General features: G+C 54.8%; 9 protein-coding genes across 9 annotated transcripts, besides 9 other annotated features; 4 read left to right on the forward strand and 5 right to left on the reverse strand.

The window, feature by feature from the left end:
• Nucleotides 1–532: 532 nt before the first annotated feature.
• EKO05_0004914 (uncharacterized protein) lies at nt 533–3,227 on the reverse strand (the record flags this gene model as incomplete). Its single annotated transcript, XM_038945686.2, has 2 exons — nt 533–2,822; nt 2,986–3,227. 2 exons carry the CDS (start codon nt 3,225–3,227, stop codon nt 533–535), a joined length of 2,532 nt encoding a protein of 843 aa, XP_038799456.2.
• Nucleotides 2,610–2,701: a tandem repeat.
• A 1,531-nt stretch (nt 3,228–4,758) lies between the features above and the next one.
• EKO05_0004915 (uncharacterized protein) lies at nt 4,759–5,973 on the reverse strand (the record flags this gene model as incomplete). The annotated part of the gene is made up of 2 exons (XM_038939520.1): nt 4,759–5,457; nt 5,509–5,973. The coding sequence occupies 2 exons, from the start codon at nt 5,971–5,973 to the stop codon at nt 4,759–4,761; spliced, it is 1,164 nt and encodes a 387-aa protein (XP_038799458.1).
• Nucleotides 5,974–7,678: 1,705 nt separating this feature from the next.
• EKO05_0004916 (uncharacterized protein) lies at nt 7,679–9,853 on the reverse strand (the record flags this gene model as incomplete). Its single annotated transcript, XM_038945687.1, has 1 exon — nt 7,679–9,853. The coding sequence occupies one exon, from the start codon at nt 9,851–9,853 to the stop codon at nt 7,679–7,681; it is 2,175 nt and encodes a 724-aa protein (XP_038799459.1).
• An 845-nt stretch (nt 9,854–10,698) lies between these two features.
• EKO05_0004917 (uncharacterized protein) lies at nt 10,699–13,428 on the forward strand (the record flags this gene model as incomplete). The annotated part of the gene is made up of 2 exons (XM_038939573.2): nt 10,699–10,852; nt 10,901–13,428. 2 exons carry the CDS (start codon nt 10,699–10,701, stop codon nt 13,426–13,428), a joined length of 2,682 nt encoding a protein of 893 aa, XP_038799460.2.
• Nucleotides 13,429–13,815: 387 nt separating this feature from the next.
• EKO05_0004918 (uncharacterized protein) lies at nt 13,816–16,661 on the forward strand (the record flags this gene model as incomplete). Its single annotated transcript, XM_038939306.1, has 2 exons — nt 13,816–16,184; nt 16,304–16,661. The coding sequence occupies 2 exons, from the start codon at nt 13,816–13,818 to the stop codon at nt 16,659–16,661; spliced, it is 2,727 nt and encodes a 908-aa protein (XP_038799461.1).
• Nucleotides 15,158–15,199: a tandem repeat.
• Nucleotides 16,662–17,239: 578 nt separating the features above from the next.
• Nucleotides 17,240–18,432, forward strand: EKO05_0004919 (uncharacterized protein; the record flags this gene model as incomplete). Its single annotated transcript, XM_038945688.2, has 2 exons — nt 17,240–17,437; nt 17,503–18,432. 2 exons carry the CDS (start codon nt 17,240–17,242, stop codon nt 18,430–18,432), a joined length of 1,128 nt encoding a protein of 375 aa, XP_038799462.2.
• Nucleotides 18,433–18,836: 404 nt separating this feature from the next.
• Nucleotides 18,837–19,301, forward strand: EKO05_0004920 (uncharacterized protein; the record flags this gene model as incomplete). The annotated part of the gene is made up of 1 exon (XM_038945689.1): nt 18,837–19,301. One exon carries the CDS (start codon nt 18,837–18,839, stop codon nt 19,299–19,301), a length of 465 nt encoding a protein of 154 aa, XP_038799463.1.
• Nucleotides 18,845–18,907: a tandem repeat.
• Nucleotides 18,992–19,045: a tandem repeat.
• Nucleotides 19,052–19,081: a tandem repeat.
• Nucleotides 19,140–19,187: a tandem repeat.
• Nucleotides 19,302–19,596: 295 nt separating the features above from the next.
• Nucleotides 19,597–21,143, reverse strand: EKO05_0004921 (uncharacterized protein; the record flags this gene model as incomplete). The annotated part of the gene is made up of 2 exons (XM_038939434.1): nt 19,597–21,056; nt 21,116–21,143. 2 exons carry the CDS (start codon nt 21,141–21,143, stop codon nt 19,597–19,599), a joined length of 1,488 nt encoding a protein of 495 aa, XP_038799464.1.
• Nucleotides 19,663–19,719: a tandem repeat.
• A 663-nt stretch (nt 21,144–21,806) lies between the features above and the next one.
• EKO05_0004922 (uncharacterized protein) lies at nt 21,807–24,273 on the reverse strand (the record flags this gene model as incomplete). Its single annotated transcript, XM_038939179.1, has 3 exons — nt 21,807–23,585; nt 23,659–23,785; nt 23,843–24,273. 3 exons carry the CDS (start codon nt 24,271–24,273, stop codon nt 21,807–21,809), a joined length of 2,337 nt encoding a protein of 778 aa, XP_038799465.1.
• A 28-nt stretch (nt 24,274–24,301) lies between these two features.
• Nucleotides 24,302–24,355: a tandem repeat.
• Nucleotides 24,356–24,793: 438 nt separating this feature from the next.
• Nucleotides 24,794–24,836: a tandem repeat.
• The last annotated feature ends 122 nt before the right edge of the window (nt 24,837–24,958 follow it).

The raw sequence follows: 24,958 nt of genomic DNA on the forward strand, positions 1-24,958 counted from the left end.
CTAGACAGGACGTGTGCCCGGGCAGGTATCTGCGACGAGGCTGTCGAATCGGGGGGTACAGAGACATTCTGATTTGCAGGTGAACCATGCCATGATGGATCCTGGGAGATTGTAACTGTGATTTTGGATTACAAATCGGAGTCTCCTGCGGTTGGACCTACTTGAAAGACGAGCGTGGTCGAATGAGAGAAGGTGGAAGCAGAGGCATAGGGTTACGATTCCTAACGCTTTCATACTCAGAGGGACATCGAGCGTTGTCGTTGACTTCTACGAGCCCTGGGCCGGCACGAGGCATTGTGGAGCCGAAGCGGCAAATAGTGGGATTGAACATGGGGACAGCTTCTCTGATAGCCATCAGTAGCGTGAGCACGCGTTGGTGCATGGGCGGTTATTGAACAATCACTCTACAGCGTTGTCTGTGGATCTCATTAGGAATGAAACCTGTATTGATCAGTCGCAATAGGCTCGCTCCACTCTCCAATGAGCTACGCCCATCATGCTGTTCTTGCATCAAATCAATCCTTCAACCTTTTCAGAACAGTTCTTCCACTCTCACAGTATTACATCCCACCCTGCCACCAACCAAGTGTCCGCAGTTGCCCCAAGATCGTTCACGCGACCTTCCGCTCGGAGGCGTGCGCTCATCCACCAGATCTTCAATGCCAACAATCCACTCGGACTGAGGTGGACCGCTCTGGTCACGGTTACCAGGCCATCGGCTTTTGTCAGGTTTGAGGTCGTATATTATGTTGCTCTTGATATCTCCAAGGAATCCACCAATCGCAGTATCGATGCGGACCTCCCCCTCCGGATCATATACGCGCACGGCTGTGGAGGGTCTTTTGCGAGCTGCAAGAATGCGAGCTTGAGCTGCGAGACGAGTCTTTGAAGGTGTGAGAGCGGAGGAAGATGGGCCGCTATCAAATACTGGGGAACCAAACGCAGAGTCAGTGCGAGAACTGAGCGGTACGATGGACGAGCTTTCTCGAATGTTGGGGGATTGAGGATCTGATTCGTGCGCTTTGACCATGATTGAGAATCTGTAGGATCCGGTCTTTTGCAGAGGTTTTACATAGAGGGAGGTGTCTGATGGGAGAAGTGCGGTTGCGCGGGGCTGGCAGAGAGCCTGGATCTTTCCCTGAGGATCATGAGGTATGCGTACCCTGCGTAGAGTTGGAAAAGTGCCTTTTTTTATGTTGGTTGCCAGTAGTGATGTTGCAAGACACGAGATCGGCTCCGAGTTGACGAACGGAAATTCCATGGATTCTCGAAGTTTGGGTGAGAAGGGGTCGATAGCTGGTCCAGACTGTGATCGGAATTCGAAATGTATGAATTCCAGAGAAGGGCAATAGAGATCTGGTATTGATGTATGCGAACCCAGATCGGGGGTTCTGTACTGAACTAGTGCGAAGTGCTTGAGCTTGCTGAGATGCTGGGATAGAATCGTTGTGATCGTCACTATACTAGATAGTTCAAGGTTGATGAGCGTCAATTTTTCCATGGAGGCCGAGAGATGTGAGCTTGCGAGACGTTGCAGGCCCTTATCGTTGATTCCAGGGAGATTCTCGAGACGCAACGACTGAAGTCTTGGTGGAAGGGCGTTCAGGGCGAGGTTTGTGAAGGACATAGCTGGCAAACCAGAGATTGAAAGGTGCTGTAGCATGGGAAGCTGTCGAAGCGTTCCAATGATCGCACGAAAGTTCAAAGTCATGGCAAATTCGTCGGAAGCCTGATGCAGCACCAAGGTGGTCAGCAAAGGGTGTCCGGAATTGAGGGCTAGAAAGCGCTCTGTCGGATCGTGTGCTGCCGAGTAATGGTTTTTGACTTCCTCCTCATCTTCCCCATCCCAATAGTCATGTTCTGATTCGGAGAGCAACCACACACGCTCTTTCAGTCGCATTCTTGTCGCCAGGGCATACGAAAGGCGATCGAAAGACTGTGAGAGTGGGACGTAGAACCCCACGAGTCTCTCTAAGGAAGGACACGCCATGACCAGAGACGCAACGAGGTTGACGATTCCTTCGCGTTCGATGCTTGCTTGTTGATACAATGTCTGGAAGTCCGGCAAGTGCAACTCACAGACTTGTCGAGCTAAGAAATGACGTTCTCGTATTGTCTTCCTAAGCATCTTCAACCTAACGGGCTCTTTGACCTTGAGCTTCGGTGATTGTGAACAACTGTCACGCCCAACGACATACACTTTTCGATACATCTGAGGGGTAGCCGCCCTATCCCACGATCGGCTTGTAAGTGAAAGACTGTGGAGATCTTTCAGATAAGATGTCGGACATGCCTGATCATGTTGGAGATGAATTCGCTCCAATTGGGCTACAATGCAATCGTACACCTCTTTAGGTAGCTTCTTGAAGATGTATGCAGGGAATTGACCTGGCCTAGAACGTCTCCGTGCAGAGTTTCTTTTGTATCGTTCGACTTCCCACGGGGTCTTTGTTAAGCGTGGTATATCATGGTCTTGCCGTCTGCTCTCGACAGCCAAGGTTGGCGCCACTGCCTTACTGGACGTCATCGAATTTGCATGTTTTGGTACCTGTTTGGAGACTGACAGAGAACTAGCTGACGCATGCGACGTGCTTGGAAGGCATGAGGCTGAAGCAGAAGCAGAAGCAGAAGCAGAAGCAGAAGCAGAAGCAGAAGCAGAAGCAGAAGCAGACGCAGACGCAGAAGCAGACGCAGAAGCAGACGTTCGTGCGGATGGATCCATCGACTCCGAGGCGTGTACCGTACCACTGCTCATCGAATAGGATCCTGTCTTTTTCTGAACATCGGCGATATCGGCGGACTGTGGTCGTGGCATATAGCTCCTAGTTCAAAATTAGCATCTGGTACCTGTAGCGAAATTGCCAACGTCGTTCGTGGTCCATGACAAAAAGCTAGGGTGATGCCAAATAGAAGCGCAAACACAGGTTGACACTTTACGGGAATGTTGTAAAAGTATGACACGGTTGAGTAGCTAGAGACACTTACGAGTCACTACACGTGCGTCCAGAGTTTTCCGTTCTTGGGGTCAGTATTCCAAGCATCTTCTTGAAATCCCGGTCGAGGTTCATAATCGAGGCAGATATTGTGGACCGGGAAATGGGTCGAGGCTCATTACAAGGATATGGGAATGTACAAAATGAGGTGGTTAATGCTAATGAGTTGTTGAGACATGCAATACAATTCGGCGTGTGAGCAAGATTTCCATCCGGACGAAGAGCATCGATCATCCAAGGACCCCGGATCGTAATGTAAATTTGATCGAACGGGTCTCCACCGAACCCCTGCTACAATATGTTTGTGACGACGTCCAAACACGCTTGCTTTCAAGCGGGCCGGTAAGATAGAGGATGCTGCATGGGTTGATGCCAGAAGGATGTGCGAAGCAATTGTGCAGGAAGCCAGCCTTTGGTCCTTTCAAATCGCTGCCATAGCATGGCGCTACTCATGATCATTAGTCCTCACAAGCCACGAAATTTGGGCGTTGTGCATGTTGGGCGGAGATTATCAAGGACGCCCCGTGATGTCGCTACCCCTGTCGCGCTACAGAAAAGACGCGTGAACGTTCCCAACGGGCACCTGTCGGATGCCGGCAGAAACAAAAGCAAAACCAGGCTATTCGACACTGCGGTGTCTCCATTGTATGGCCAGAAAGCCAGCATTTGGCCGTGTGCAACACTGTCGAGCTCAAGTGCCGTGCCCGCGACGAAGCCCCGGGAACTAGCAGCCCCAGAAACAATGAACGGACCGTTTACTATAGTAAGCTGCCGGTCGGCGATCCAGAATTGCTGATCTCCCTCCCTCTCGCCAATCGAGAGCTCAGACCGTCTTGTGCTGTTGCTACCGTGACGCAGGCAAATGTTGACGATCTCGACGTCTGCCATGCACGTTCCAACCCCTGCAACACAGGGGAGGACAATTGCAGCTCTGGGGTTGTGTTGTACATAGGAATGCTCCCAAGGCCTTTGTTGTGGGTTGTTCAAGCAGCGACAAATGCAATAGAAGCCACAGGGCACCTCCGCTGTAGGCCGTCCCACAAGCTGGGCACCGCGTCTGATAGAGCGAACCCACTGGGGCAGGTACCCGTGCAAGACATTGATAGTGTTTGCTGCTGTTGGTCGTACCTGAGCACAGCATTTTTCCTCCTGCTGTGTCGGATCCGGTATTGCACGACAGAGAGGACAGCATGGGCCTTTGTATCTGTGACTGTCGCTCGCTCTGCTAGGATCGCAGCTGATTCTCCACTTACCGAGCACCGAAGAGCATTATCTAGCGCATCGGCTGCACAGGATGGCCTTGAACCGGAGAGTTTCGTTTCCACCGTTCGGAGACCATCGAGTCGTTGGCCCCACGAACGGCTCGTAATCACGTGCAGTAGCCCACTGAAAGTTCTGGAGCGCCCCGAATCTAAAGCCGACGAGTAGGAAAGTATAACCGTGCGAACATGTTGTTTGGAGATGTGAGAGCTCGAGCATCATTAGCCACGCAAGATGGTTTTGGCAAAACATGGCCGCACTAGGCTGAACAGGATTTTACTGGTATTGCAAGGCTTCGTTACTCGTGCGATTGTCTGTTTTCCACGAGTGGTCAGAATAGGGTCACAGTTTATGATCATCAGCATTGAAGAGTGTTTTCATTACATTAATCGGTACGAAGGTATCCTATGGAACACACAACGATCGTTGACTTCAAGATGCAGCTAACACGACAACATCGCGACACATAAATCGTCCTTGCTTTCAAGCCGCATAACGACTCAGCTTAGTTGAATGCGTAGACAGCGGCGGCACCCAAAAGGGCGCCCATACCAAAGGAGCCAGTCTTCATGGCAGCAGGAGCACCAGCGGTACTTGAAGATGAGGCGCCTGGGGCAGCAGCGCTGGTAGCTGCTTCGTTGATGGACGTGGTGGGTGTAGGCTGTCCAGAAGTGAAGGGTGCCTCAGCGACGGGGGTAGCGCCAGGGAAAGCACCCTCACCCTCCTCGTCAGAGGGATCGGCGATGGTAGCGTTTGAGGGATTAAGAACCTCGTCAATAACGTGAACAACACCGTTAGCGACAAGGACATCGGCGATGGTAACGCGAGCGCTGTTGACGAAGATGCGACCCTCCTCGCCAATGGTGATTGTGAGGTTCTGACCGTTGAGAGTTGTCAGAGTAGTACCGTTCTCAATACCGGACGAGTATCCGACGGTACCGTTAACAACGTGGTAAGTCAGAATGTTGGTGATGTCCTCAGTGGAAAGGTTGCCAAGAGCAGAGCCGATGTCCTGGAAAGCCTGGTTGGAAGGGGCGAAGATGGTGACATCGGGTGTGAAGTCAACAGCGTCAAGAAGGTTGGTGGCATTCAGGGCACCACGGAGGGAAGTAAGGTTGGCAGTGGTAAGCGTGTCCGAGGGAACTTCAGGCAGGACGAGGAACCGGTCAATGACGTGGATCACACCACCGGTAAAGTTGACATCCTATAATTAGTTAGAGAAAGTTCGCCGTTCCAAAGGCACGATGATACTCACAGCCTGAGTGACAGATGAGTTCGAGAGAGAACCACTGAAGAAGGTGACATTGCCTCCAGACGCAACAGCCTCGACGACCTGACCACCAGTCACATTGGTGAACAGCGGGTTGTTCAAGAGTGTCGGGACGAATTGGCTCTGGTTGGTAATTGCAGAGGAAAGGATTGTGCCGTTCAGAACGTGGTATTGCAGCAGTGCCGTGAGCAGTCCCTCGTTGGAGGTCAGGGCTCCGAGTGTAGCATTGCCGACGTTGGCGAAGGCTTCGTTCGAGGGCGCAAGAAGGGTGACATTCTGTGCGCTGCTGAGGGACTGGACAAGCTGAGCAAGGCCAGGGAGAGCAAGAACACCGCTCAAGCTGGCGAGCTGAGTGGACGAGTTCAATGCTTCAGCCAGAGTTGGAGCTGTGCCGTTTGTCTGGGCCAGGACGGTGGCCGCGAAGCCGAGTACAGACCACTTGGAAAGCATGTTGTTGAAGGTACCACGACTGAAGCAAATCTGTTGGTTGGTCGAGGGGTGTATCGATTCCGGCAAAGTGAATCTCAACGTGGAGAGTGGTGAGGGGAAACAAAGTTTATGTACCGTCGTGCTCCCATCTCGCACGCCTTGTCAACCTAATCCAGGTTGTCATACTTCCAAGAGTCAAACAAGCAGTGCTACCGGCCCGCTTCCCTTCGCACAGCCCCAGAAGCTCAGGCATCATCCAATGAGGCCTGGACGTCGCGCACGAAAGTCTTCAGCGGACGTGGAGCCATCCAAGGCTATCCAATGAGATTGTTGATTCGCACAGCCAAGTCAGCAAGAAGGCCAACAAGTGGAATGATGATACGACCGCAGCATACGTCTGTGAGCATCGTGGCGGTCTCAAGCGGCTTAGTACTCCGCATGCGTTAGAGGGCGCGGCAGTGTCATTGAGGCTGTAGCGAAAGACCTGGAACGACGCATCGTCATGGGTACTGGCAATCTTTCCTATGGCCATCCGCATCGTCAGCATGCTCTTTGCTTCGACGCATCGTTGTCATGTCCAAACGCTCTATGCATCAACATCAATGCCGTCAAAGGAGTTGACAATGGCGCAAGGAACGCTGAAGCCGAGTGGCGGCATCAAGTCCACACGGCGCCGATCGATCCGAGGTGCGTGTGGGGAAGGACTTGGCCTACGCACACCATCACCCAAAGCAGCCTGGTCTGGAGGCTTGGGCGCGAATACAACTCACAGATTCTGAGCATTTGGTGGCTGAATCGAAGGTTCGTGCAGCAGATCGCAAGCCCAAAGCCTGCGTGCGCGTCTTCATGCTCGGTAGCAGGGCCCTTTGCTCTGGGGAACCCAGTCCATGCCTGAACGAGACCCACTAGCGCCGCAAACGGCAATCAGCTCAGGGAAGCGTGCTGGAGCACTGACAAGCATGCGATGCGCGTGTCTAGTCAATCATGTTGTCTCAGGCATCAGACAGGTATAACGTGTGGCGACTTTGAGTCTGGCTCATGGAGGCTTGCAAGTAGGCTTGGACGACCTGGCAGCCTTGCGACCAACACCGTGAGTCCAGATCATAGCGAGAAAACTGGAGTTCGTGGAGAGAATGCGTTCAAGCAAGATCAGCCGGCAAATTTCCGCCGAATGCTGGTGGCCGCCAGTTACACACATGAACACAGCCTTGCCTGAAGTGGCGTGTATACTACGAAACGGGCTTTGTTTGCTGAGCTGCTTTGTTTCGACGCAAACCGATGTACTCGAATCGCCGTAATCCTTGCACCACTTGCTCTGCACATCGCGAACCGTCTGATATCCCAACCGAGATTACACACTCGAGTTAAGCGTGCCAAGATCAACCCGACTGCCTTTGTTTGCGTGTTGCTCTCGGTAAAGACAAGACTATGCGAGTCAATGACGGCAGTCCGGGTTGTGGCAGCGTGTCGAAGTAGCGTATGGCCTGAGTGGTTGGCGTTTACTCATCACGCTAGTGTGATGATGGAAAGTTGATCTTGTCCTGGTGCCAATGTTCGCTATTCTATATTGCTTACTACACCAACGAAGCCAGCTGTCGTCGAGCAGTTCATGGCCCACATCCTTCAAATCAAGAGTTTGCAAGCTACCGAGCGTAAAGAACGTCGGTCTGCTCGCGAAAACCACGACTCCAAGTTCTCGCCGGTCGTACCCGGTCCTTAGTCCAGCTCAGCTAGCATTGTAAAAGCTATAGTGATCTAGGTGGCCAAGATTGGCAGATTCCTGCCCAAGGAATGTTGAGGTTTGTAATGGGATGAAATCGCTGAACAGATCGGCCATGCTTGCATCGGGAGCAAAACCCAGATTTTGCATAAACTGTGGCTGGTTCTCCAGTTTGTTTGTAGTGTCGAGAGAGGCCAGGTCGTCGAAAAAGCTTTCAACGTCTCCTGGGATATCCGGATAGCGAGGATCAGTCTGTGATGGGCGAGACGCGTTGAGGAACGACTCGAGTTGCTGATTTGCGTTTGCACTCAGCACGTCTGGAATGCTCCCATCGCCTTGAGCCTGCGAACTCCGCATTTCTTTGGTACCTGCGACCTGGCCCGTTGCGTGACTGTTGGAAAGAGAATGATGGATCGAGTCAGGTGTTGGCATCTGCATGATGGCGACTATTTGTCCTGAGTGCAACGGAGGGGACCGGACATCAGGTATGGTCTTCCGCCAGGTCCGATCAATGTCGGCCTGGAGCTTCTGCATTCGCGTTCGCAGTGCCTGATCGGATAGAAAATGAGTACTGTGTCGTTTTACAATTCCCATAAGACAGTGTACAACTGGTGGTAAGCTTGTCAGACCCAGCCGGTCAGGTGAAGGCTCAAGCAATCCTAAAATGCGCTGCAGCCAAAGCTGTGTTGGCATTAAGGAAAGTGCAGTACAATGATATGTGAGCTGCAATAACACGGCAGGTGGAGTAAGAGGCGTTTGGGCAGCTTCCGATTGTAGGTAATCGAGTTTAGGTGGCAATGATGTCTTCCAGTTGTTCAATCGTTGAATCATGTCCGTGTCCGGCAGCGGAAGGCCTGGGTAGGAAGGGATCTCATTGGTGACCAGTATGTCGAGTATGTCGAGAAGGTGCCGAAAGCTGCTGAAAGCTAGAAGTGGTGTTCTTGATTGTTGCAGGGAGGTGTGGCTAAGACCACCGGACCACGGCTGCCATTCTTCGAGACCGTCCTCGTCGATCCGTCCCAGCTGCTCGATGTCGGCTTTCCTGAAGTACGGACGTCTTCCCAATTGTAAAGCGAGCATACTATCCAAAACGAGGCAGCCTCCAAACACGTGCATTCGCCGTGTACTGGGTATCAAGGAGGCCTGATCTACGCTTTCAAGTACTCGTGAAGCGTAGCCCACCAAGCACCAAGCAGCTTCGGCCAGCGACTGAGCAATGCTGAATATTGCGAGGTTGAGGAGCGCTTTAACGTGCCCAAGATCGAAAGCGCCGAGTTCGTGGGGAATCAGGGATCTAGCCGTGTCGTATAGTTGCTTCGATGTCATTGTACCTTGGCTAGGTAGACTGGTGGGACTTGTACTGCTTGCTTCGTGAGTCGATGCTACAGCCAATATACTCCAAAGCTCTGCGTGAGAGCCAATGTCCGGTGTATCGAAAGAGAGGTGCATGCCTGACGCAGGATATGAATACGAGAGCTTCAATATGTCGCTTCTTTCGCACATCGGGAGCCAACACTGGGTGTAGGTGAAATACGTCTCGAACAGCTTCCAACTGTCTGGGGGGAGCGATATCAACAGAGAATCTCTCGCCGGCTGCACTGGCAATGCTGATGTCTGGTGAACTGATGGTCTCGGGGAGACCAGGTCGTAGGGTAGCACTTGATTGAAGTTCTCATTGACAATGGTGGGAGCCGGCACGGACTCATCGACGTCCGAATTGTCCTCGTCACCCTGTGGTGATGGCGGATCGGACTCGTGCCGTGACGGCTCTCCTCCCGACAAAAGAGTGTCGACGTCCCTGTTGAACCGCGTCTTACGCCATTGCCTGTGCAACTTATTTGAATCTTTGGAATCGCGACTAAGCAAGAGCGAGGACAGTCCTTCTTTCGCTAACCTATCGTTGAGGTACTTCTCGGTCTCAGGATTTTGTTGGAACAACGAGGCAAGCGCCAGCTCAAGAACACGGATGTAACCAGGCTGAATACCTCGTTTCTTAGGGTTGGTCGTATACGTGCAACCTCGCTTCGACGTCAAGCAAGTGGAGCATGTTGGCTGACCGCCGTCACACTTTTCACGAGCAACTCGACACTGGTCGCATGCTCGTGAGACTCTGGTGCGTTTGGCTGGCTTGTCCGGGGCCTGAGTGGCTGATCTGCGCTTTTGCTGGCTTTGTGCAGGCATGAGCGCCGTTCAATCGCTCCAGAAGCCGTACAGATGGTCCGAGTCGACACGAAAGGACAGCACAAACTTGACAGTTGCGGTGGGCAAATCCAAGAGGAGCTGGCCCAAGCTACGTCACGGGACAGAGAGTTCGGGTGCATGCAATCATAAACGTGCCCAAGGCCTATACTGCGATACAGATGCTTTGAAGCACGATGTTCTTCCGGGAGACTGGGTCAACAGAGCATCGTCCAGGTGGAGGATAAGAGATTTCGCTGTTGCATCTGTGCTCTCCTGCGTCGTCTGAATCAGCTCGACCCAAATGGAGTCCTGTGGGACGCACAACGTACAGTGTTCCTCTCAATGCAATTCGCTTAGCTTTCTGCAGTCCTTGCTTCACGTCTGATGCGCTCTAGCATCTGGAGACGGAGGAATGGGTTGCTGTGGTTTGGGGTGGAGCGGAGAGCTGTGCTGCCTCGGGCGCGCATGGGGAGAGAGCGGGGAAAAAGTCTCACCCGAGCGACGGCTATGCTCTTCCACCAAGTCTCGCTGGTCCTTCGCTGCCACGCCGCATCCCGTGCCATGGCATTGCCTGTACCAGTACATGTCACACCTGCAGATTTAGAGCTCTTCTCCCACTTGCCAGGCGAAAGGTCTGTCTGTTCATCCGCAGTGCAGCCACTATTCGAAGACCAGATGTTGCATGCACCACACACCCTTTAGCCGCCCAGCGCATCGCACGTGCAAGTAATACCGGAATTCCGGCAAATCGTTGGCAAGCAGCCACAAGCCTTTGGACCTTTTGGGGACCTCGAAACTGTCAGACCACATCTTCTGGGGGCCGTTGAACCTCTCAGACCCTCGTCATGGCGTCTGCCGCAGTGGGAACGAAGAGGCCCTTCGCCGCCATGAGCGAAGACAGTCGTTCCTCGCCCAGTGCGCTGTCAACTTTCCATGAAGCGAGCATGTCTGGTGGCCTCTACTCGCGCCAGCGGCAGAAAACAAATGGAGAGGAGTCGTGTGAGTGACGTTGGGTGCTGCACAATGCATGCGCTGACCAGATGGTAGTCACTTCCATGCCCTCGAGCGCTCGCTCTACCCCCCGACACACACCAATACCAACATCGCCGTTCAATGAGATTCGCCGAGTATTTGAGCCGGATGCTTCTATCGTGCTCATTGGCCTGCGAGGTACGGGCAAGTCGACACTGGCTGTCATAGCATCCATGGCCTGTCGGCGACGTGTAGTCGACATCGATGACCTTTTCCAGGAAGCAACAGGCTTCTCTACTGCCAAGTATCGCAAGCAGTTTGGCGCAAGCAACCACAATCTACGACAAGAAGAGCTCCTGCGGACCGCCCTTCGAGCGCACGACAAGGGAGCGATCATCGTTTGCAACGGGGGTTCCTTGGAACGGAACGGACAGCTGCTTATGCAGGACTTTGCAGGCACGCATCCTGTCATTCACATCGTACGAGATCTTCACAGCATACACGAATACCTGGGGGGCGTCGAGCTCCGCAGGCTGAGGGACATGTTGGCCTTTAGTGCGCCTATCCTTCGTCGTTGCTCCAACTATGAGTTCTGTAACATCTCAGAGCATGCGCCCACTCGATCGAATACGCCGTCCGACCCACCGGCGGCACCGGCTTTTCTCACGCTCAAGCGGGCTCAGCGTACCTTTCTGAAATTCCTCTCCCTTATCTTGTCACGCGACACAGCAGATGGACCTGTGGGCAACGCGAATCCTCCGTTGGAACCGGGATATCCACTGTCAGATGTGGCAACAGAACTGAGAAAATACACATGCGCTGTGCAGGTGCCGTTGTCGGACCTGTTGGCTGAAGATGTGGACATACAGAGTCTTGAGTATGGTTCTGATGCTTTCGAAATAGTTGTCGAGCCCACAGAGCTTGATCCTCACAACCAACGGCTACGGACGGAACGAGCAGACGACATTAGCAACTGTGTCTCGAAGATACGCCGCAGCACGGTCGTACCCATACTCTACCACGTATTGCCGTCGGCGTCGAAAGACTACAGTCGAGGGTCCTATCTCGAACATGTACGCCATGGTTTGCGTATGGCGCCTGAGTTTGTATCCATCGATCTGTCGATTGGCGCAGAAACAGTAGCTGAGCTGGTTGCATCTCGAGGCAAATCGAAGATTATCGGGCACGTCCACGCCGACAAGAATTGGGATCATTGTTCTTGGGTAAGCTACTACGAGACTGCGGTGCGACTTGGCTGTGATGTTGTGCGATTCACACGTCCAGCCAAGTCCGTGGACGATGATGCTTCCGTGCACTACCTGAGGTCCAAAATCCACGCAAGGAACAGTACCGTTCCGCTGATATGCCACAGCACAGGACGCGCGGGGCGTCGTTCAACATGCTTCAACAAGCATCTCACATCCGTGATACCAGAGTCGGTACGAGAGAAGCCTGATTTTGGAGCAAGATGCGAACGCAACCCTGAGACTTCGTGGCTTACTGCACGAGAAGTGACACAAGCTCTCTACTCGACTTTTACCTTTGATCCCATGAAGATCCATCTCATTGGTGCAAGAACTCAATACAGCTTGTCACCAGCCATGCATAATGCTGGGTATGCGGCTTGTGGTATGCCTCATCGCTTCCTGTGCGTTCAGACTTCGACGCTGAAGAGCCTGCAAGATTTCGTGCACGATCCCAACTTTGGTGGATGCATCGTCATACAACCATTCAAGATTGAGGTGATTTCGCTCGCAGACTCTCTCAGCCAACACGCTCGGGCGATTGGAGCCGTCAATACGCTGATACCTGTTCGCCACCTCAATGGCGACGGCAGTGTCCCCGGCGATCTGGAGCTCTTCCAAGAGCGCTGTCAGTCAGGATCTGTGCAGGCGCTTCACGGAGACAACACGGAATGGATCGGCATACGGTCCTGTATACGAAGAGGATTGTCACCTGCCAACGCAGTACGGCCTACAACGTGCGGTCTAGTCGTTGGTGCAGGTGGCATGGCCAGGAGCTCGGTGTACGCGCTGTTACAGTTGGGCGTGAAGAACATTGTTGTTTTCAACCGAACGTTGGAGAAGGCGGAGGACCTGGTCGTTCACTTCACTCGACTCGTCTCGTCTTCAGCGGGAGCCAACTTGGTGCCCTCGGCCACCACCCAGGGCTCACGACCTAGTTTCCACACATTGAAGTCTCGAGAAGACGCTTGGCCCGAGGGATTCCGGCAGCCTACTGTTATTATTTCCTGTATCCCCGTCGACCCCATAGACAACAATCCTGCACCGCACTTTACGCTGCCAGAACAGTGGCTGAAGAGTCCGACAGGAGGTGTAGTGATGGAGCTTGCCTACAAAACGCTTGACACTCCGCTGATGAACCAGATACGGGAAGAGCCTTCGAGGCTGTGGACGTTCATGGATGGGCTAGACTGGCTGCCGGAGCAGGCCTTTGCTCAGTTCGAGTTGTTCACGGGGAAACGAGCGCCACGTAGGATTATGCGCGAGGTCGTGTTGCAGGCGTGGAGGGACGAGCATGGCAATGCTGACCCGGATATGGTGGAGCGGCGGATGAAGGCCATTGATGACCAAGAGCCGTGACTGTGAGGACGACGAGACGAGCCCATGCAATCCAAACAATTCCATGACAAAGTGAAGTTGCTGAAGCTGGTGAAGGTGCAGCCGCCGTTGTCCAAGTGAGGAGGAGCGTTTCAGCGCCTATTGTTGGACTGATAGCAGGCCGTTGGCTCGTGGCACACCCCTGTAGGCGATTAGGCTGCTTGCACGTCTGCACGTCTGCACGTCTGCACGTTACACGTTACACGGCGGTGAAAGTCACGACGCGTCTAGCCCAAGACAACAAGACAAGGCGCTGGCTCGTGCAAACAAACTTAGCATAGTAGCCTTATCCGCCGATATACGCGCGAGTCGTCATCCGAACCCAATTCCCACTGGTATGCATCATTGCAAGCCTCCCAGTGCACACTCATGAGTTCGCGCCGGCCCCTCCAACCTACCCCCGCGTTGTCGGCAAACGTGTCGAGCACGCGCTACGCCCGCACCACCACCACGAGCAGCCAGGGCGCAGACGGGCATGTCGGTATGGAGGATCCAGCGCAGGACCACGTGCAAGACTCTGGGTCGGTAGTCTCGGGCCTGACGTCGCTGGAGGGCGACGACGACTTTGAACGGCTCATGATCCAGAACGCGCGTGATGAGCGACGACTGCACGAAGCTCTCCACGGCCGCGCGCAGCCCTTCCGCAAGGCGCGTACGCATGCGCGCGTCGGCCTGACGATAGACAACCTCGAGCGCAACGATGCGCAGAACAGCAGCCACGACCACATCAACATCGACCGCAACATCAACAACAACAACCACAACAACAACATCAACGACCGCAACATCATCAACAACAACAACCACAACAACAACAACATCAACGACCGCAACATCATCAACAACAACAACATCAACGACCGCAACATCATCAACAACAACAACATCAACGACCGCAACATCATCAACAACAACAACCACAACAACAACAACCACAACAACAACCACAATGTGTCGTACGCCAATGCGCGCGCTGCGATCAAGAGCCCGCCCAGCAGCACTGGCTCGACGCACTCAGACCCGGCGATACACGCGCCTGCCAGCTGGGGCAGGAAGGGCCGGTCAAGTGGGAAGTGGATGCGGAGCATTACGCGCGACGAGCAGCCACAGCAGACGCCGGCGCCACCTGACGAGACCATGATTGAGCAGCACGACCGCAGTGGAGCCAATGCGCCACGCCGCTCCGTGGAAGACAGCCCTCTGTCTCACAAGAGCTTCCACCAGAGCACGCCGCCAAACGACCACTCGGGACAGTTGGACCTCACCTTCGACATGGACGAGTGCTCCATCATTGCCTCGACGCCCTACATTCCGCGCAACACCAAGCTCGACGACATACTTGAGCGCGAGCACATGGCTCGCCTGGATGGGGTACAGGAAACGTCTCCGGAAGAGAAGCATCGCCTACCGACTCACACGCACGGCACAGGAGACACCGATGCCCAATCGCAACAACAGCGCTCCCCTGTTAGGAGGCTGCACAACAGGACAAGCTCGTGGCAACCCCTGAGCAGACCTCAGCCTGAGCTGGGAGAGGAGAACTCGCCGATTGCAGTCTACAGGAAGAGCGTAGAAACAGTGGGCGCCGTCGAGCGCCATGTGGTTGCCAAGGCACAGAGACAGTCCGCCAGGCCCGTCAGCAGTCGACGAACAGACTCGCAGCATCTTCTGCGCCGTCTTGCACGCGCGTCAAACACACCCAGCCCGAAGGCGCCCACCCCAGCAGCGCCCGCCCCGCCCGCCCCGCCCACGCAGCCGCAAACCTCTCAGACCGCCGTCACCGACGCCTCGCATACTGCGCTAGAACAGAAGGAGGAAGCGGCGAACGAGACGCCTGCACAGGAAACTGCTGCAGCATCTACCCTTGCCTCGCAGGAACAACCTCGGCGAGAACATAGGCAGGACACTCCACACGATGGAACCACGCCAGATGTGCCTTCATCAGCACCGACAAGAGAACAGGTCGACGAGACCCCAATGCCGACAGAGCACACAATCCTCAACCCCAAGACCCCTGTCGTCATGGGCGGATGGATAGACACACCCGGCCCTCGGACAGCACATAAACCACTCGAGCTCCCACATCCGCGATCGCAGTCACCTGAAAGGGGCAGTCCGCGCAAGTCCCGTTCGCCCACAAGACCAACAGCGCCCACAAGAGAACAGCAGCCAGCGGCAGAAGCACACGAGGCTGTCCAGCCTTCATTGCCCCGTCCACAGCTTCCTAGCTCAGCCCTCCATGCCCTTGTACAGGAAGCCAGAGCTAGCCATGATTACGGCGATGACACAATCCACTCGCTCGAAGACCTTATCACCCCTCTCAGCGACAACGAGGTAGAAGAGGACACGCTTCAGGGCCTTGTGCTTCCCACTACTGCACCCCGCAACGAAGCAGAGCGCGAGCGCCAGGCCGAGGTTGTGCACCTCCACCGCCTGAACAAGCATTTACGCGCTACAAGTACAAACATACGCGACGTCAGTAGAGGCATGAGGAGAGTGGAGACAAGGATGGAACACATCGAAGTCGAAGGGACCGGCGAGAAGATACCCGTCATCGTTCGCGATCACAGCCACGAATTCTCTCTGTGGACATGGTTCCGCAGCTTCTTCTGGGACGGGCGTCTCAAGACGCAGCGAGAGGCCAGGAGCGCACCCTTGAAAATGTGGGGTGGCATCACTCTTCTGGGCGTCTTGCTAACAGTGTCTTTGATCTGGTGGGCGAGCGAAGCTGTCGCTTGGTACGTGCTTTTTCTTCCAATCTTCATCCTGTTATCTCTAGACTAGAGTCAGTCAGTGTGCCTCCCCTCCCGTCTCTCTCACCTGTCTCTAAACAAGCACAATCTGACTACCTTCACAGTGAGATCTTCTGCCACCCCGAATACGCCAGTTACTCGCCACATCCTTTCGCCGTCGACATGGACGCACCCAAACGTGGCGTTGTAATTCCTACGCTTGTATATCGCGCATTGTTTAGGAGTTGGTCGACACCGGTTGTATCACCTATCTCCTCTCTTCTTTCTTGGGCTTGGGCCTCACTTTGGAGTTTCGTTTCCGGTGCCAGCGTAGCCGGGTTGAGTAGGGCGTCGCATACCATGGCTACGAACAGTGCACCCGGGATGGCCGCGCATACACAGGCTTCCTGGAAAATACAAGAAGAGGCTCACGAGGAAGATCACTGGGATTGGAGCATGGCTGAGGACGAGATCCTGCGTTGATGAGGCGTAAATAGTGATCCTATCACTGCAAACGGGTGTTCGGTATTGGGTTATTCCTGGCTTGCATTGCATTACTTCAGCGCGGCGTTGGCGTTACTTCTTCTTTGCTATGGGGGCATAATCTTTTGGTCTTGGAGTACTGATATTGGGGTTTTGGATACTCACGCGATTGCATCAAAGGTAACTTCTTTTCGCGTCCTGGGTGAGAGAAGTTCCTACACATGTCCTGTCTCTCAAGCCTTCGGTCTTGGTTGCTAACTATAGGACGACTGGTGTTGCATGGAAGAATGATGATCACGACTCATATCGGCGTGGTACGTACAAGCGGACTCTAGTGACACATGGTCGATACCATCCGCAGTGAACAAGCCCGCGTGCTGTCGTCTACCGCCGTGTTTGCTAGTATTAGCAGGTGACTGCGTGAGAGTGGTGGAACATAGTCGTAGGCAAAAACCGAGGATCCAAGCTCTGCTCAACGAAACCCGCATTGTTCCTCTACGCATTGCTTCGAACGACAAGGGAGTTGACAAAGCCTTTGTTTTCGATGCATTTGCTTTCAGGAACGTGCCTTCCCGTCAATGACCGCCCACCTCGTGAGCGTCTTGCTCTCCATCCGCTATAGGCAAGAGCCACCAACACGCTGGGACGCCCGTCCACGCTCAAATCGTTTCCTACGGAACATCACCCTCACTACTTCTCACTCATTCAAAAACCACTGGCTACCGGACGCCTCGGGTGCACTCACTCACTTGGCCATAGTCTCAACCCTTGTCTCAGTAAGCCTACCTACTCTTCTGTTGCCGACGGGACCTGGGGAAGCCACCTAACAACCTCCTTGTAGTCGACAATCTTTCTTAGAAGACGATTCTCACCATCACAATCACCGTTGTGGCCGGCACGATCTTGTCAGTACAACAGCCGCCAGCAGACAGACTTCAAACGTCGCGCCAACATCATGACTCACCTCACACCCATCTTGTCACGCAAACACCTCTTGCCAGTCGATGAAGTAGAGCCCAACATGTGCGACACCAGATCTAAAAAGCGTCAACGAACGACATCACCAAGAGGGATCAAGTCGTCAGATCTCCATCTCTACGAAAATGCACCGCCAACACCACCAATAAGCGCGGAGGGGACAGCTACCATGGCGCTGAAGCTCATCATACCGCAAGAGGAGACAGGACGAGAACAGCAGAGAAAAGCCAACCGACACAGAGCCGATGCGGAGCGTTGGAAACCCAAGCTCCAACGACCGTTTCCTAGGATGACTGAGGTCAAGCAGGCATACCCACTCAAACTTATGCGACACTATCCTAACACATCTGGAGCCACTGAGACGAACTTTCACAAGCCGAGGATTGACACATCGCCCCGTGTATCTCGTCTATTGGAGCAGTTCCCAATGATGGTTACCACCCAGCCCGTGAGAAGCAAAGAGGCAGCCAGCCTTTCTAGCCCATTTACTCCTCCGGATCAGGCCAAACCATTGAGCTGTCGCCGAGAGGAATTGATAGAGGCATGTAGGATGCACGCAGGATTGCAGACGAACAGGCACATCACGGAGACCGAACACGCCCAGCGGCTAGCTTGGCAAGCCTTCTCGCAGACTGAGCAGGACCGCATCGATCGTGGTCGTGAGGCGATGATGCAATCCGGCCTACCTACGGACGATCTATGCCGGGAGGTCTATGGCCAGTGGAACACGTTGCCGGAGTGGAAGAAGTTCAGAACAGGACACTTTGCCAAAGAGCATGGAGCAGGTAGCTAGAGGCTCGTTGCTAATATGGTATCCATCCTAAGCCTTGCATTGCCGGCCAGATAGATTTTCACACAAAAAAGCGATAGGCTTGATCGAATACCCCAACTCTATAGCTTTGCGTGTTTAAAAATATAATATGATCTTTTGGAGTGATTGGCTCTTCGTGATGTCAACCGTACTTTGGAGCGAAGGTGAACCAAATAAAAAATTGAAAATTGAATCATGCTCGTCTCGCAATAACTACAAGAAGCCAGTACCAGAAGATATAAAGTCCTGAACCATGGATCGATCTTGCAGTATCTCCATGAAAGACTCCCCACTCTCTCTCTTCTCCCTTCCAGGACAGACCACAACAGCAAGAAGAGGAGCCTCTCTCCCACAAAGTCAACCAACCCAACGCACTCGAACACGAAATGATCTCCCCAACTCCCACTCCAGCTACACCCCCAGCTACACCTCCAGCCCCAACCCAACCCATCCCCACAAGCCCACGGGCACACGTCAAATACATGCTCTCGGGCTTACGCCGTACTCGGAAAGGCAGTGCGCCATGCGAAGCTCCTGGTCTTGCTTCTGCCTCTGCTTCTGCTTCTGCCTCTGCTTCTGCTTCTGCTTCTGCTTCGGTATCTGGATGTGGATGTGGATGTGGATGTGGATGCTCGGACAGCGCAGCAGCGGAGGGCATGAAGACTCTGAAGAACAACAAAGAATCGCCATCTCAGTCTCCGTCTGAATCTCATTCTCAGTCTCAGTCTCAGTCTCAGGACGAGGTCAAGGTCAAGGTCAAAGAAGAGGATAGGATCGCGGAGGAAGCTGATGAGGAAGCTGATGAGAAGGTCGAGCAGAGGGATGTTGTGGGTTACCTGGCTGTCTTGTAAGTCGATTCGTACCCTCTCTCGTCTTTTGCTTGGATCGGCTTGGTTTTTTGTGGCTGTACGTGCATGGGATGGTGTTGAGTGTGGGCTGATTCCTCTCGATAGCATATCGGTTCCGTATCGGGTGCGCAGTGAGGAGGGCAGGGGAGAGGGTGGGGTGAATGAGGCGGGGGGTGGAGACTCGTGAAGCAGGATGGAAATCCGCAGAGTGGGAGGAGGGGGTTTGGGTTTGTGGTGCGGGATCGTTGGGGTTTAGAGGCGATCAAGTCTATGCAGTAGTATTACGCGTATACGGGTATCATGATTTGCCAGGCTCCAGGCTCTCGCTAGACGGCTTTGGAGTAGCCGTTCCAACCCCCCGCGACGTCTCTGCTGCTTCCATCTTTCGCGTGCTTTCCTTGCGCGCTGCGTCTTGCATCTTCTCCAATTCCCACACCAGCTTGTCGGCCACGCGCAACAGCGATCGGCCGTCCTCGAGATCCAGTCTCCAGCGGTCTTTCTTGGCCTTTGCATATCCAGGGTAGGCAATGCCGGCCTCGAAACTCCTGACTTCCGCATCGATGGCCGCCTGCGTCCGTTCCAACTCCTGAAGTGAAAGCGCAGGGTTGTGCTTTGAGAAATCGTGCGCGGTCTTGGGCAGCCAGGCGGCGAGGGAGCTGTCGGCTGGTGTAGACGCATCTAGGATAGCCTTGTGTTGCAGCGACATGCGCCAGTTGATGAGTCTTGACTGGAGCTGCTCTGCGGCGCTGCGGATCTTGTTGTAGGTGATTTGCAAAAGCTGCAATTCCTCAAGACGCTGTCTGCGCTCCTCGTCGTCCGCGTCCTTGAGGTGGCAGTATTCGTATTGCCTGCGCGCGCTGATGAAAAGTATGAACTCGGCTTCCTTGAGCAGCGCTGCAATCTCCACCTCGTGCTCCTCGATCTTTGCATACGTAGCTTCCACGCCGATATGCTTCAGGTCATCCGCGTAGTCGAATGGTGGGATGTAGTATGACTGGTCCTCGTGTACGGAGTTATCGTCCGACGTGCTCACGTACACATTCGACTCTCGGAGGTCGGGGGCGTCAGACGCGTGCTCTTCAGCGTGCTCAGAGGCAGTGTCTGGAGACTGCTGCGAATACCAAAAAGCATTGTGACGGATGTACAACTGGATCAATGGATTGAATTGTGCCATCGTCTTCTTGTCCCAGAACAGGTCCCAGAACTCAAGCGTGCGTCTCTTCAGTTGTCGCTCCAGACGCACACGAGCCTTCTGTCGCTCACCAGTGTACTGCAGGTACCCATACACACCGACAATGCCGGCGCAGGCCCCAATGTTGGCCAGACCCAAGCAGCATGTCCACCGCGGTATCACTAGCAGGCGGCGCATAAAGAGGGTGGGAACGGAGGCGGCGAGTCCCACGCCCGCGCCAACAAGACAGCCGTCATCCACGCCAAGACTCTCTGTGCGTTCGTACAGCTTCCACGGCTTCACTGCATCGTTCTTCTGCGACAGCACGAGCGACGTGAAACGGGAATGGTAGTACCAGTTCGCCGTGGCGCCCAGCACGCCTGCCCACAAGCCCAATTTCGCCGACGATCTTATCAGAAGCGCCGGCCTGGGAGCAGCATAGGCTGGCGCTGCCCGGTGCCCATACCGGGTAGCGAGGGATGTGTACGCGGCGGCGGCGACAGTCGAGCCGAGGACCGAGTACTGCAGCGTTGCGTTGGCACCGAGAGGATCTGGCCGTTTAGGGACGAGCCTGTGCTGTTCTTCCCCTGGAGGGCGTGTTAGTTGCGTGAAGGCGCGTAGAGCGGGCGGCGCAAGGCTGACTGACCAGGCGGCACGAAAAGACGGAATACCATCTTGACCGAGCGGCAGCTGCAGACTGATTGCGGGCAAAGACGTATCACAGCTTCATAGGGAGCAGTTGCACGTGGGAAGAGGAGCAAGGCCGCAAGAGCAGAAGCGAGAGGGAGCGATTCATCGTGGGCGTGACATGGTCGACAGCGAGGTGGTGAGCGCACAGGGCTGGAGGTGAGGCTGACAGTCCATGTCACACTAGCAAGATGTAGTGTCCAAGCCACATGCACCAGACTTGACCACGTGAGGGCAAAGGTTGCACACACATGTGGCATCTGACTAGGTCATGCTGCCAAACAAGATGCCGTCGGTGGTGTGAGGATTGTGGCGAGCTGCAGTCTCACGAGCGCATCTGACCCAGCGTTTCCAAGCTCACTGCATGCGCGATCAGCCATGTGTGGGCGAATGTATTTGCACGGCTGGATGACTATCTGTGCTGCCGCTGCCGGTCTACATGTACCAGAAAGTGGGAAAGACTGTCTGCAAATTCACGCTCGCAAAATACACACAGACCAGAAGGCTTGAAGCCCTGGATGCTGAGAACCGCCGAACGCCATCGCTAACGTGGACAGAAAAATACCGTCTGCACTTTGTAGACACACGAGAAGAATAAAACAGCCAAAGCGCTGAGAAGAGAGGTACGAGAGCGCAGGTCCGTCGCTCGCTCACCGCCTGTGCATCACAATCTTCGCATCCTCATTGCGGAGAAACTCGAACACGCCCCTGTTGAGCCGGTCCAGTCCGTCTTTGAAGAGATGCTCCGTATTCTCCGTGTTCGCCATGACAGCAAACGTCCTACAGAGCAGATCCTCCGGGCTCACGCCGTCCAGAGTACTCATATTCTTCCACTTCAAGCGCATGACTCGGAGGTCGTTCATCGCCAACAGACGATCAATGAGTCCTGACGCGCTCACTCCTGATTGCGCAATGATCGAGTGTCGAAGGCTGCTGATGGCTTGCCTCTCGTGCAGCCATGCGGTCAGGATGCGGGAACACATTTCGTAGTGGGGACCGAGCTCAACGCGGAAGATGGCTTCTCCGTGATACCATAGATGGCTGATTCGGGTGAGAACTGCTGCCTCATCGGGTGGCGATGCCGCTCTTGGAAACAGGTACTGAATGAGCAAAGCAAGAACCTCACATTGGAGCAGGCGCAGGTCGACCACCGCCGCGACAGATCGAGGTAGGTGTGGAGGAGCCACCTCGACGTGCTGGCTCTTCAATACCGGTTGAGGAGGTTGGACGGCAGCCAGGACAGGAGGAGGCTGGACGGCAGCCGGGACAGGGGGGGGAGGCTGGATGGCTTGGGCATGACCAGCAGATGCTGCCGCAGGAACGATGCGTATACCGTGGATCGGGGCATGGGTTTCCGTTGGCGCGGGTGCGATGTGCTGATTGTGTGCTCGTGACGGCTGGGTGTTCGCGTCTTGCGCAAACGGTGTACTGGATCTGCTAGATGGATGGGGGGCAATGGAACGGCCAACGTGGTGGTTGACTGGAGTATGCGTGCGACTCGGAGGCTGAGCTGATGCTTGTTGCTGGTGTAGTGGGACGTGGCTCCTAGAAGGTGTGAAATTTTGGGATTGACTTTCAGAGCGAGCTTTGACCTGAGCGGCCTGGCTTTGGGGTGAGCTCTGAGGGTGTGGAGCCGGCTGGGAAGTAGCCTGAGGAGCAAGCTGTGTGTGTTGAACGGCTTGGGCCACAGAGGACTCGCGACTAAGAAGACCATTGGTGGGCGTTGGTGAGTTGACTGTACGAAACCCTTGACCGGGGGCAGACGCAGCACTGAGTGCGGGCACTGAACGAGGATCTGGGGTCACGGGTGGCAAAGTCACGCCGTGAGCGGCTGTGTCGTATGGACTGGTATATGCACGCGGTTCCACACGGTTCTGGCTAGGCGACATCCTCTTCGTATCCAGTGACGGAGCTCGTGGCGCTTCGCTTGATGGTTCACGAACAGGTGGCAGAGGTGGCGGAGGTGGCGTGTTTACTGCAGTGAAAGTGCCGGGGGTAACGGCGGTGAAAGCGGCAGCAGATACGGATGCGTTTTCAGAAGATCCAGAGAGTCCGTTGACTTGATTGCTCGACAGTGAGCCGAGTTCCACGCGGGCGCTCTCAGGGCCTGCGTTGGGGGCTGGTGAGAGGTGATGGTTCTGGTCGAAAGGTCGAACGGGCAGAGGCGGGGTGTTTCCCGCGTCACCAGGAACGGCGAAAGAATCCAGAGGCTTCCTGGGACTCGTGCTACTTCTTCTTCCTGGTGGCAGCGTGTTGTACGGCCGCTTGGCAGGCGAGGGGGCGTGCTCTTCCCCATCTGACAGTGACCCACCCAGGTACGCTGTACTCTTGCGCTTCTTGAGGTTGGGCAATGGCTTCGCATCGACTTCCAGCCCGGCGGAAGCGTCCAGATGTGGTGGAGAGAGCGATTGCGGGGTTCCACGTTGTGACTGCAGATGGGTTAACCGATCATGTTGGAATCATGGATCGCGTCATGTGACTCGGAGATATTAGTACACTTACGCCACCTTCCCCGTCGAAGTCAGCCAGGGTGTCGTAGTCGTTTGCACCGGAGGGCCTCTTAAGCTTCATGTTTCTGATGTAATAGCATGCTTTGATGATGATCCAGCGATGCAGGTGTATCTTGAGTCTGCACGGATTAGCAGGGTGGAGGCAGACGGAGCCGTGCTCCAGCATGGAGGCTCACATTTCTCTGTGCTCGGCATCGTCGTAGAACAGGTGCTTGTTGTACGTCTTCTTGGTGGGATCGGGGGTGAGGAGACAGGTGCGATCGGCATGCGTGCCCCAGATAGCGGGTCCGTAGGTAGCGAGCAGCTCCTCCAGCTCGGCATCTAAGCTGTGCGGATCTGCAGCAAAATCGAGCAGGGCATCTCGTTCCTTGGGCAGCTCTTTGGACAGCTTGGTGACTTCACTGGAGATCTTGCGATAGTCCGGGTTGTCGAATTTGGGAATGCCGCGATTCGTCGTGGAGCTGGATGCGGACAAGCCCAGGCCCAAGCACTCCGTCACCTCGCGGATAGTAGGCGAGTGGCTGCTGAAAACGCTGATCCATCTTTGCCTATCCCATCGCCGCACGCCGTGCTCCAGATCCAAAGCCAGATTATCTTTGGAGCTCATGGTGAGGCATGAGTGCCGGTAGATGCTGCGGTGACGGTGACGGTGACGGTGACGGTGACGGTGACGGTGACGGTGACGGTGAAGAAAGGATGAGGATGGGGATGGATGGTGCACGCCGAACGAGGAAACGAGTATGTGTTAGATTGAGACCCAGTAACGTAAAGGGGAGTGCGCTAGCTAGCGTAAACGTTCCACTAGTCGCAGATGCCTTTTCTTTTGGTAGCAACAAAGTTCGAAATCGCCGTGTCTCAGACAGCGAAGCCGGTCGTGGTGATGGCGCCTGCGTGCGCTGTGCACAGGACTGACGCCTCCAGGGACCGATCGGGTGAGGATCGTGGAGTTGCAGTACTCGGACGCTCTGGCAGCAGGCAAAAGCTGGTTCACGAAGCGAGCGAGATGTGGCCGATGGCAGAGTACGCGTCCCACTCCATGTCTCGATATGACTCGCCGCCACCCCTTGGGTAATCATACTACCGCTCCTAACCCATTGGGTGGGCACGGCGGGCCAGCTACGCATTGCGCACTTTGCACTTTGCACTGCACTTTGCACTGCACTTTGCACTGCGCCCTTGCTTCTGCTCTAGCGTCTGGTGTACGACGCCCGGCATCGTCCAGCACCACGACGGCAGACTCGGCTACCGTACAGCTGTGCTCATGGCCCATGGATCCCTACGTTGGAGAGTTA

Source organism: Ascochyta rabiei, chromosome 7 (assembly GCF_004011695.2).
Source record: "Ascochyta rabiei chromosome 7, complete sequence".
Taxonomy (NCBI): domain Eukaryota; kingdom Fungi; phylum Ascomycota; class Dothideomycetes; order Pleosporales; family Didymellaceae; genus Ascochyta; species Ascochyta rabiei.